The sequence below is a fragment of the Bufo bufo genome, chromosome 3 (genome assembly GCF_905171765.1).
Source record: "Bufo bufo chromosome 3, aBufBuf1.1, whole genome shotgun sequence".
NCBI classification, from domain to species: Eukaryota; Metazoa; Chordata; class Amphibia; order Anura; family Bufonidae; genus Bufo; species Bufo bufo.
Window position 1 is genome coordinate 354,639,958 of NC_053391.1, and position 12,863 is coordinate 354,652,820.

The window sequence follows — 12,863 nt, forward strand, 5'->3', positions numbered from 1 at the left end:
TTTTTCAATCGGGACGGAAAAGATGCGGACAGCACACAGTGTGCTCAACGAAGAAAAACCGTCACTCCTATTTTCTTTGCTCAAAAGGATTTATTGGTCACTCATGTGACGCGCGTTTCGACACTCACAGGTGTCTTTTTCAAACAGAAAGTAAGCAGCAGTGACCAATAAATCCTTTTGAGCAAAGAAAATTGGAGTGACGGTTTTTCTTCGTTGTGCAGACTTCGGGATTACATCCGCAAGACCGAGCACCCGCCGACTAACGCGCAGTGCTGCCTGACCTCACCATACAGCACACAGTGTGCTGTCCGCATCCACATTTCCGGTCCGCGCCCCCGAACTTCCGATCCGCGGCACCGCAAAAAAATTGAGCATGTCCTATTCTTGTCCGCAGCTGCGGACAAGAATAGGAATCCTCTATATAGTGCCGGCGATGTGCGGTGTCAGTGTTTTTGCGGACCGCAAAACACTACGGACGTCTGAATGGACCCTTTCCTGTACATTATTTAAAGAGTTTGTCCGACAAATTTTGTCTGGACAATTTTGTCTGGACAAATTTTGTAGGGGGCTGGACAGGTGTAAGAATAAAATAAAATAAAAAAACCTTGTCAGAGCATTCTAGTTCCAGGGCCGCGGCTCCTGTCGCCGCTGAACCAGAAGTATCATCTGCATGCACGTAACCGCTGCCAGTCAATTAGTGGACTCCGTGGTGATGCGTGCAGGAACGACTCTGACAAAGTGAGTGAGTTTTTTGTCTTCTTACACTCTGACCAGCCCCCTGCCAAATGTTGGCAAATCTTGGGCAACACCTTTAAATTATCATTGTCATTAAACTTACTGGGCATGTGTACAGGTGTATGTGAATGTAATGCAAGTTCTAGATAATCTATGCATGCCCACTGACATCTACCTGGCACATGTCTGTACTTTTACTATGAAAGATCTGTGAAATTTTTGTATAAATATGTTGCACGTTTCAGGATTTGAAAGTTAATCATTTTCTTTTTTAATAGGTCCAAGCTAATCCTGACAAAGCCATCTGAGGAAGATGTAGGCATCTATTCTGTGGAAGTTCCAAATACAGATGGGGTATCTGCTAGCCACACACTAACTAAGGAGGGTAGGAAACATGTTTCTTTCTATGACGTTGCAATGAGTCAGCTATGTAAAAATAATCTGGTTAGACATTAGTCAGCTAACATTGATGGGCATCATATACATGAGATAGCTCACTAACATGCCGACTTTAGAGAGAATAAGAGGAGGATACTTCTTGCAGGGGCTTTTCTCCTGTAGGAACAAATGATGAGACAAGTTGAAAACATGCCAGGTCTTCCTTTCCCTTGATATAGATGTCGGGAGATCATCAGCTGATCCTGGCAAAATCAAATATTTCTCATATATATGGTTATCTGAACATGTTAATTCTAAGAAATAAATTTGTTCATTTAGGGTAAATATAATCATGTAAAGAATAAGAGATGGTCATACATATAAAAACTTTGAAAATTATTTTTTTTAATATATTTTCTGTTTTCTTCCCTCTTAGAATTAGAAGATTTGCTCAAAAAAAGCCACAATGTACAACACCCCTGTAAGTGAGTGTATGTTCAGTAAATCTGCACAACTGTTCAGTATTAAAAGGGTTGTACACAGAAAAATATTTTCTTGCAGAAACAGCACCACACCTGTCCATGTGTTGTGTCTGATATTACAGCTCAGCCCTTTCCCTTCACAATTGGAATAACCAATGCAGAGAAATTCTTATCTATAATTATAAGCAATTCAGGTGCTCGGAGCACCAAGGGCTGGTCTAGCCCCTTGGAGCACCACTTCATCTCCACCTCTCCCTGTTGCCACTCCTCCTCCCATTGAGATTAACAAGGCCAGACATTCTCGCTGCTCCAATGCCTGGCCCTGAAATTGCAGCTGGCCGTACTATTGGTCTGCTAATGATCAATGCTACCAGGCAGAATGCTTGGTTTAATAGAGTTAAACATGGTGAAAGATGCTCTTTAAAGAAACTTTAGACTCTAATCTGCAAATGTTAAAAAAAAAAAAAGTGATTTGTGAATATTTGTAAGTTAACCAAAGGCCCTCAGATACAAAAAAGTTGGCCAAACATACCGACTTTATGTAGATCTCCCGACTTTCCTCTGCCATGTGTTGTTGGGGGAAAACAGGACTAGGCATTTTGACTTTCAATGTTGCAATCCTCTTCCCAATAAAACACATGCATCCTCAGCCAAGCATGCATGTGTATGGGGGAGTGGGGAAGAATAGCTGGTGGCCTAACAGCTGTTGAAGGTAAGTGGGCACCTTAAACTTCTGTAATGCCTAGTAAAAAGATAGGGAAAATATAATGTATAAAATCTCATTGCTTGGTAAACCTGGTGGGATTAAGGGTCCTTACACACACAAATTTTGTCTGATGTTTTCTACTGGTAAAAAACACCAGACAAACATTGTTTTTGTTTTCTTTTGTTACCTGCATTTTTTGTGAAGTTTTTTTGATTATTTTTTTATGAACAGCGTTTTAAAAGAAGCCATAAATACACAAAAACACCACTAAAACACAGAAGTGCAGAAAAATGGCATCAAAAACATATGTATAGACCCACAATGTTATCTCTTGTTATTTCTAGTGATACAGAAGATATCAGGCTGGAATGTGGAAGTGCTGGAGAATGGGGATGTGCGGCTCTGGTTAGAAGTGGAAAAACTGTCCCCTGCTGCAGAATTAGAAATGATCCTTAATGACAAAGTTATTGAAAATACACCAGTATGTTGCCTTATACTAACTTTTTTAACTATGCTTAATCATTTTAACTTTATGTAAAATATGTAATTTCCCCCCAATATAATGAGTACATGCTAGCAGGCATTTAATTGAACATACATTCATAATTACAATGTTTATTTCCCTACTTCCTCTTTGCCACCCTCCCACCAACCAAACTTAAACAGCTGTCCATCAATTACCACAAAATAATTTAATCACAGAATGGTGTAAAATATTAAAAGAAATAATACTTCCCTTACTGATTCCCCAATTTTCCTGTTCCCGACATTTCCCGGGTACCCCACTGATCCCTCTAGGTATGGATATGTGTCTCAGCAGCCAATAAATCACTGTAGAAGTGACCCGCTACATACAGTGATTGGTGCAGTACTCACTTGTCCATTTCTAGAGCGACCAGGAAGTATACACTGGTAGGTACCTGGAAAGCATCAGAGGAGGAGTGGTGGGAGATCGATTAGGTGAGTATTATCTATTTTATTATTTTACACCATTCAGAGTGGCTTTTAAAAGAAAGGGGCAAGACCACCTCTTTAATAAAAAATAAGGGGCTCTTCTCATTTTTGCTGTACGTTTAACATATACATTAGATGTACACAAATATATGCCAACGTATGCAATTTTGAGGTTATCTTTCCTTTTTTAATGTATACGTTTTAGAGATAGGCCTCTTTCTCACGAGCGTGTCCGGATAAGGTCCGGATGCGTTGCGGCAAACCCGCCCGAGTAGGCACACAATCGCAGTCAGTTTTGACTGCAATTGCGTTCCGTTGTTCAGTTTTTATCGCACGGGTGCAATGCGTTTTGCGCGCGCGTGATAAAAAACTGAATGTGGTACCCAGACCCGAACTTCTTCACAGAAGTTCAGGTTTGGGTTCAAGGTTGTGTAGATTGTATTATTTTCCCTTGTAACATGGTTATAAGGGAAAATAATAGCATTCTTAATACAGAATGCATAGTACAATAGGGCTTGAGGGGTTAAAAAAAAAATATATATAATTTAACTCACCTTAATCCACTTGTTCACGCAGCCGGCATCTCTTCTGTCTTGTTCTGTGAGGAATAGGACCTTTGATTACATTACTACGCTCATCACATGGTCCGTCACATGATCTTTTACCATGGTGATGGATCATGTGACGGACCATGTGATGAACGTAGTGAATAGAGCTTGCTGCGTTTTTCATGCAACGCACAAGTGATGCGTGAAAATCACCGCTCATGTGCACAGCCCAATAGAAATGAATGGGTCCGGATTCAGTGCGGGTGCAATGCGTTCAACTCAATCATTGCACCCGCGCGGAAAACTCGCCCGTGTGAAAGGGGCCATATGCATACCTTTTGAATATGCTTGTATCCGTTTTTTTTTTTGTTTTTTTAAGTGTGCGTTTTTGTGAAACCTTTCTTTTTTTCAAAAAAAGGATGCACTTTTGAACTACGTTTACCCAATTATAGTCTAAGGGTACCTCGAGCAATATGTAAGACCCTTTTTACTGTTTATAATCGTATGCCCTCAACATAAGAAAAAACGAAAGGTGAACTCATGTACTTTTATTCTGAATACTGCCAGAATGTCAGACCCCATCACAGTCCAGTTTGTTCTGACACGGCAGAGAGCTTCTACCTCTCTTTGTGTTAGTGTTGGGCATGAAGAGGATGGCTCCATGGCTCAGTTTATTAGCTGAACATGCCCCCTTCTTTATCCCTGCATCAGCCATGAAGGAGAAGGCAGTTGGCTTGGTAAATGAACTGATCTAGACAGCAAAAATCCCTTCATTCATGTCATCGACACAGAGGGGGGGGGGGGGGGGGTCTTTACTGTGTCAGAACAAAATATGAAAGTATACAGTATATTAGCAATATTCAAAATGAAAGTATATTAGTAAGTTTTATTAATTTTCACTTTAGCAAAACCAAATAAATGTTTATTTCTCGGGACAAACTCTTTAAACAATTTAAAGAGAGTTCAAGTGTAATAATTGAAGTCTATATTTCTTATTGCAGAAACGGAAAATAACATTTGACAAGGAGAATGGTCTCATTGAAATTATCAAAGAAGACTTTGGAGAAGAAGATAAGGGAACATACACTGCCAAAGTGGTAGATGGAAAAGCATCAAACCAGTTCAGTATCGTCCTTACTGGGGAAGGTGAGCAATGTTTGGAATTACACCCTATAATCATTATTACACGTTAGACGTGTCCTTGCGTTAGTCCATGTGATTGATACAATGTAGTGTAGTAAGGTAAAGCTCACCAGATATTACAGATTTGGGACAGTTTGGACCATTTTCTGTAAAATATTGTCGCTTTTCATGACACAACTGAGCAGAACAGATGCTGTATGAAGTGATCTTTGGAAAAGTCGGTCTGCCATGTGGGATTTGTTTCAATCATTGGGTGCTTATACCAAACCACAGATCTGCATCCAGTGGCATATCTTCCATAGAGACAGACCACACAATTGCTAAAAGGCTCAGAGAGAGGGAAGGCACATCACTTTTTTTTTCTGTTTCACATGGCAACATGGTATTTTCATGCAGTCACCACTAAGGGGAGCTCAGTGCACACAGATTATTACAGCTTCCATTGCATTCTGTGGTAACTGTATACATATGTATGTGCTGAGATCTCCCTAGCATTGGCTTCCGGTAGACAGTTTTATAAACCACTGTATGAGGAAAGCAGGAGACATAGAACTGTATGAGGGAGATTTACCAGTGCATTTATACCTGGTGTATTTATGCTCTACCTGGTGTAAAGAAAAATTTTCTGAATTTCCATCAAATTTATGAAGCAACTGTTCCACTTTTTTGACACAGAAATCAGGTAAAATGTTGGAGGCTGCATGCTACTTTTTTTTATATACAGTTGCAAGAAAAAATATGTGAACCCTTTGGAATGATATGGATTTCTGCACAAATTGGTCATAAAATGTGATCTGATCTTCATCTAAGTCACAACAATAGACAATCACAGTCTGCTTAAACTAATAACACACAAAGAATTAAATGTTACCATGTTTTTATTGAACACACCATGTAAACATTCACAGTGCAGGTGGAAAAAGTATGTGAACCCTTGGATTTAATAACTGGTTGAACCTTCTTTGGCAGCAATAACTTTAACTAAACGTTTCCTGTAGTTGCAGATCAGACGTACACAACGGTCAGGAGTAATTCTTGACTATTCCTCTTTACAGAACTGTTTCAGTTCAGCAATATTCTTGGGATGTCTGGTGTGAATTGCTTTCTTGAGGTCATGCCACAGCATCTCAATCGGGTTGAGGTCAGGACTTGGACTGGGCCACTCCAGAATGCGTATTTTCTTCTGTTTAAGCCATTCTGTTGTTGATTTACACCCATCTTCTGTTGAGCTTCAGCTGGTGGACAGATGGCCTTAAGTTCTCCTGCAAAATGTCTTGATAAACTTGGTATTTTTTTTTTCCTTTGATGATAGCAATCCGTCCAGGCCCTTACGCAGCAAAGCAGCCCCAAACCATGATGCCCCCACCACCATACTTCACAGTTGGAATGAGGTTTTGATGTTGGTGTGCTGTGCCTCTTTTTCTCCACACATAGTGTTGTCTGTTTCTTCCAAACAACTCAACTTTGGTTTCATCTGTCCACAGAATATTTTGCCAGTACTGCTGTGGAAAATCCAGGTGCTCTTGTGCAAACTGTAAACGTGCAGCAATGTTTTTTTTGGACAGCAGTGGCTTCCTCTGTGGTATCCTCCCATGAAATCCATTCTTGTTTAGTGTTTTACGTATCGTAGATTCGCTAACAGGGATGTTAGCATATGCCAGAGACTTTTGTAAGTCTTTAGCTGACACTCTAGGATTCTTCTTCACCTCATTGAGCAGTCTGCTCTGTGCTCTTGCAGTCATCTTTACAGGACGGCCACTCCTAGGGAGAGTAGCAGCAGTGCTGAACTTTCTCCATTTATAGACAATTTGTCTTAACGTTGACTGATGAACAGCAAGGCTTTTGGAGATACTTTTATAACCCTTTCCAGCTTTATGCAAGTCAACAATTCTTAATCGTAGGTCTTCTGAGAGCTCTTTTGTGCGAGGCATCATTCACATCAGGCAATGATTCTTGTGAAAAGCAAGAATTTGTTTTTTATAGGGCAGGGCAGCTGTAACCAACACCTCCAATCTCATCTCATTGATTGGACTCCAGTTGGCTGACACCTCACTCCAATTAGCTCTTGGATATGTCATTAGTCTAGGGGTTCACATACTTTTCCCAACTGCACTGTGAATGTTTACATGGTGTGTTCAATAAAAACATGGTAACATTTAATTCTATGTGTGTTATTAGTTTAAGCAGACTGTGATTGTCTATTGTTGTGACTTAGATGAAGATCAGATCACATTTTATGACCAATTTGTGCAGAAATCCATATCATTCCAAAGGGTTCACATACTTTTTCTTGCAACTGTATGTATATTAAAAAAAAGAAATCCCCCACTGAATAATTATAATCAGCATAAATCTCACTTGTGGCTGGGGGGGCCCCATACTAAGTTTTGCATCTGTCTGCTTCTCGTTGATAGAAATTAAGTGCTAACCCACAGATTACTCTCTTTATTCTATTCAATTTTCTACTTTTTATTCACATACAAGAAGGGGATAAATAGAAGGGAACATAATTGTAGGATTAGACCACAGCACGGTTTGTTTGCACCCTTTCACCATAAAGATGCATATGCAGTACCCCAAGTACAGGGAGTATCTGCAAATTTTTGGTTTGTCATGCAGCATTATGTTATGTCATGCTATGTAATGTTTCCACCGTACACCAGTAGGTGGGGTACAGTTAACATAGGGATGGGGTTAACCACCCTATTCCTCCCCAGGCTCTTGGTAGGAGTGGGCTGGCTCTACTTCCTGTCAATGAGGGGAGTGCTAATCTAGATAATGAGGAGTGAGGAAGCACGTTCTATTGCTCTGCTCCAAGGACCTTAGGGATCTGAGACCCGGCACATCTGTGAGACCACTACTCCATAAAGACTACTGTAATACAAAATTACAGATATCTTCAAAGCTATAGCATTTAAAGTCAGCAGACTGACCAGCAACAACAGCTATCCAGAACCTACTGCAGGTGAGGGACACCCCTCACCTAGACGACTTCCCGGCCAAGCCAACAAAAAAAAAGCCTGTATTACACAGTGGACACCTATAGCCACGAGTACCTGCTTTTAGCTGTTAGACAGAAGTTCAGGAGAGAGACATCAACAAGATAGTATACCAGAGGTGCCATTAACTGCCCCTTTGCCAACTACTGCTAGATGTACCACAACTCCTATCTTGCACTTAGTAAAGAGAGAATTTTATTCTTCTACTTCTGGCCTGATTCCTTATACCACCTTTTCACTGCACAGATGCCCAGGGAGCAATGGCTTGAGAGTGTACACTGTGACACGTCATCTCATCAGGGACACTACCACTCCAATATCCTGCACTAGCTTCTCAGGGGCTCGCTGCTCATAGGAGGTCTGCATAGAAAGCGTAAAACATTTTTAATGAAGGGCATTTTTATTCAAAACTAATTGCAAAACTAGATATAATTGTAAGATACAGCTGTAGGCCTGTATGGGTTTTCAGCATGATTATTCCTATTCACTGACAACCAACCAACAAACCAAGATCATGAATCAATTTTTAATACATTTTTGGTGGGAGCAAAAATGCTGTGGCCATAAGTTAAGTGTGTAGCAAAATATAAAATACATGACATACAAATGTAAGAAAGGATTTTATGTTTTGCTTCTTTTTTTAATATAAACATATAAATTTAGAAATAACATCAACAAAAATTCTTTAAAGATATGTTTAACATAAAAACATGATTTAAACAGTAGATCATTTTCTGATGAAACATTCCCTTCAATCCTAGTTTGCGACACATATGATATATTTTAAAAACAGATGCATCAAATAGTAGTTATGCATTACTTCTTTACCTAAAGGAAATGTGTCATCAAAATTTTTATCTGCCAGTTAAAACCAGATAGCAACACATCTCCTTTTTTCTAATCAGTTTTTATTTTCTTATTGAAGATTTCTTTATTCTATTTCCTGAACATGATTATGGGGGTCGGCCATCTTGCCTGAGCTGTTATTAACAGCATTTACAAAGCATTAAGAAAATTGCTTTATGACAGACACATGGGCCATAAACACAATGGTCAGGAGGGGACCTCATTGACTTATATGGGAGAGTTTTCTAGGCATGCGTTGGGCCTTGTGCAGAGGTTATTGTACAAGGAAAGAATAGAGGAGCTTTGACAATCTCCTATAGTGAATGGTGGATCTTGTCTCAACTATAGGCCTCATGCACCCGTTGTTGTGTTCCGTTCCGCAAAATGGGGTTCCGTTGTTCCGTGATCCGTTTCCGGTTTTGTTTTCGTGTGTCTTCCTTTATTTTTGGAGGACCACTAGACATAAAGGAAGGTAAAAAAAAGTCTAAGATAGGTTTGCCATGCAAATGATAGGAATAAAGCGGACGCGGACGCGGATGACAATCTGTGCCTCCGTGTTTTTTAGCGGTCCCATTGACTTGAATGGGTCCGCGAACCGTTTTTTCCGCGAACAAGAATAGGACAGGTTATATTTTTTGGACTGACTGGAACCACGGATCACGGATGCGGATGGAAAACCGTGCACTATCCTCATTTTCTACGGCTCCATAGAAATGAATGGGTCCACATCTGAAACGCTAAAATCGGTGGAACGGACGCGGAGACAAACAACGGTCATGTGCATGAGGCCATACACAGAGGTGATATCATAACAGAAGGGATTAGAATGACAGATAAGCAGGTAACTGTAGTAAAGTGATCTCTATAGACCAGTGGTGCCCAACCATTTTTCGTCTGAGGGCCGCACTAGACTTGGTATAAATTTTGCGGGCCGGAACCAGGTAGCTTTGCCAGAAAGAAATGCAAACGCTATGAGGGGGCACGTGTGAGCATTACTACTGTGAAGAGGGCACATATCTGGCATAACTACTGTGAGGGGGCACATATCTGGGCATAACTACTGTGAGGAGGGCACATATCAGGGTATAACTACTGTGAGGAGGGCACATATCAGGGTATAACTACTGTGAGCTGTGAGGACGGTACATATCAGGACATAACTACTGTGAGGGGGCATGAGTGAGCATTACTACTGTGAAGAGGGCACATATCTGGCATAACTACTGTGAGGGTACACATATCTGGGCATAACTACTGTGTCCTCCACAGATACCCCCCTTCAGTGTCCTCCACAGATACCCCCTTCAGTGTCCTCCACAGATACCCCCCTTCAGTGTCCTGCACAGATACCCCCCTTCAGTGTCCTGCACAGATACCCCCCTTCAGTGTCCTCCACAGATACCCCCCTTCAGTGTCCTCCACAGATACCCCCCTTCAGTGTCCTCAACAGATACCCCCCTTCAGTGTCCTCCACAGATCCCCCCCTTCAGTGTCCTCCACAGATCCCCCCCTTCAGTGTCCTCCACAGATCCCCCCCTTCAGTGTCCTCCACAGATCCCCCCCTTCAGTGCTCTCCACAGATCCCCCCCTTCAGTGTTCTCCACAGATCCCCCCTTCAGTGTTCTCCACAGATCCCCCCATCAGTGTCCTCCACAGATCCCCCCCTTCAGTGTCCTCCACAGATCCCCCCTTCAGTGTCCTCCACAGATCCCCCCCTTCAGTGTCCTCCACAGATCCCCCCCCCTTCAGTGTCCTCCACAGATATCCCCCCCACCCAGAGCCGCTTCCTAGCTAATTTATTCACTGCACTTGCCTCTGTGAAATTGAAGAGAAGTGCCGTAATCTCGTACAGGCGCACTGGCAGAGGCCAGGAAGACGGTGCATGCACACTTCGATGCCTCTGCCAGTGCGCCTGTGCGAGATTACGGCACTTCTCTTCAATTTCACAGAGGCAAGTGAAGTGAATATATTAGCTAGGAGGCGGTGCTGCCTGTGTCGTTCGCAGCGCGCCCTGCGCTGATAAAGTCCGGTCACTGCGCGGGCCGCATGACACGGCTTCGCGGGTTGCATTTGGCCCGCGGGCCGTAGGTTGGGCATCACTGCTATAGACTAAGAAGTGGCATCTATTATTAGGGTTATTGGCCAGTGTAAAAACCGCAAGATTTTATGGTTTTGTTTAATTAGAGATATTTACATGGAAAATGTAAAATATCTAAAATTCTTAAAAAATATGTTAAACATAAAAATGTGATTTAAACAATGTTGTTTTCTGATGACACATTCCCTTTATGGATCGGAGGTTCTAAGTGTGTCTATTTTTACCTAAGCAAAGACACTCATCTACGTATAATCAGCATGCTCTTCACAACTTGCTTTTGATGCACGTATTTACTATAGAGGGGGAGCTTTTTGAGAAAGGGGCATGACCTAAGATGTGCCGTGTTGTGCCGAAATCCAGGGTAAAATTCTGTCTCAAAGTAACCCAACCAATATCTAATACAGAGTTAGACAAAAGTATCTATCCCTGCGTCAGATTTATCATCCATTCTGAGCCAATCTGATGGACTTCTGGACAGCCTGTGTAAGTTTACGCCATCTTTAGGATTATAGATTTGGGTCAATATTTCCTTTATAAGTGTTTGTCATTTACTTGAATGTACTTTTATTTGCAGATTTTGATAAGATTAATGATGAGTCCAAGCAAAAACGAAAACAATGGAAAAAAAAGAAAGGTAGAAAAGTAAACGTTTCAGCAATATAATTTTTATTATAGCAGACTATGAACAATCACTCATGGCAATGTATTTACTTGTAACAGGACCACATTTTGTGGAGCAGTTGGAGTGGAAGGTTACAGAAGAGTGTCACGTTATTATAACATGCAAGGTATGTTTCATGTGCGTATAATGTTTAGACAAATGTTTTGTTAGGTTCACAAAAATATATGGGATATATAATATATTATATAATTTGTATACATTCGTACATATGGACTTATTCAAAACAAACCTTGGAGACCCACTTATATTGGGGTCAGACAGTCTTTCCAGATCTGATGGCGTGATCAGACTCAGAGATACTGTGGAAAGAAGATAAAACAGTAACACTCACATGGGCGTCACAGATTTTGTCCGGATGCGTTCAGGGTGCATTGCGGCAAACCCGCGCAAATAGGCACGCAATTTCAGTCAGTTTTGTCTGCGATTGTGTTCCGTTGTTCAGTTTTTTCCACGCGAGTGCAATGCGTTTTGCATGCGCGTGATAAAAAACTAAATGTGGTACCCAGACCCGAACCCGAACTTCTTCACTGAAGTTTGGGTTAGGTGTTGTGTAGATTTTATTATTTTCCCTTCTAACATGGTTATAAGGGAAAATAATAGCATTCTTAATACAGAATGCTAACTAAAATGTCCATTAAGGGTTAAAAAATTATTTACAAAAAATAACTTACCTCATCCACTTGATTGCGCAGCCGGTATCGTCTTTTTTTCTTCTTGCTGCAGGACCTGCAAAAGGACCTTTGCTGACGTCATGGTGCTCACCACGTGTTGAACGCAATGACGTCAGCGCAGGTGCTTTTGCAGGTCCTGCAGGAAGAAGAAAGACGATACCGGCTGCGCGATCAAGTGAATGAGGGGAGTTTATTTTTTTATTTTTTAACCCCTCAATGGACATTTTAGTTAGCATTCTGCATTAAGAATGCTATTATTTTCCCTTATAACTATGTTAGAAGGGAAAATAATACAGTGAATTGACTTTAATGGGGTCCGGGGTTGCTCATCCTTATTTACTAACTAACTAGCAACCATGCGTGAAAATCGTACCGCATCCGCACTAGCTTGCAGATGTTATGCAATTTTCACGTAGCCCTATTCATTTCTATGGGGCCTGCGTTGCGTAAAAAACGCAGAATATAGAACCTGCTGTGATTTTCACGCAAAGCACAAGTGTTGCATTAAAAACAACACTCATGTACACAGCCCCATTGAAATGAATGGGTCAGGATTCAGTTCGGGTGCAATGCGTTCACGTCACTCATTGCACCCGCGCAGAATACTCGCCAGTGTGAAAG

The 12,863-nt window shown here is 41.3% G+C and overlaps 1 protein-coding gene across 3 annotated transcripts in view; it reads left to right on the forward strand.

Moving 5' to 3' along the window:
* MYOM3 (myomesin 3) overlaps nucleotides 1-12,863 on the forward strand; it is a 191,574-nt gene that overhangs the window by 152,324 nt on the left and 26,387 nt on the right. For all 3 annotated transcript variants that reach the window (XM_040424500.1, XM_040424502.1, XM_040424501.1), the window contains exons 23-28: nucleotides 1,014-1,120; nucleotides 1,550-1,594; nucleotides 2,646-2,782; nucleotides 4,805-4,949; nucleotides 11,464-11,523; nucleotides 11,610-11,677. In XM_040424500.1, coding sequence (XP_040280434.1) covers nucleotides 1,014-1,120; nucleotides 1,550-1,594; nucleotides 2,646-2,782; nucleotides 4,805-4,949; nucleotides 11,464-11,523; nucleotides 11,610-11,677 — 562 coding nt within the window. The remainder of the gene's footprint in view (nucleotides 1-1,013; nucleotides 1,121-1,549; nucleotides 1,595-2,645; nucleotides 2,783-4,804; nucleotides 4,950-11,463; nucleotides 11,524-11,609; nucleotides 11,678-12,863) is intronic.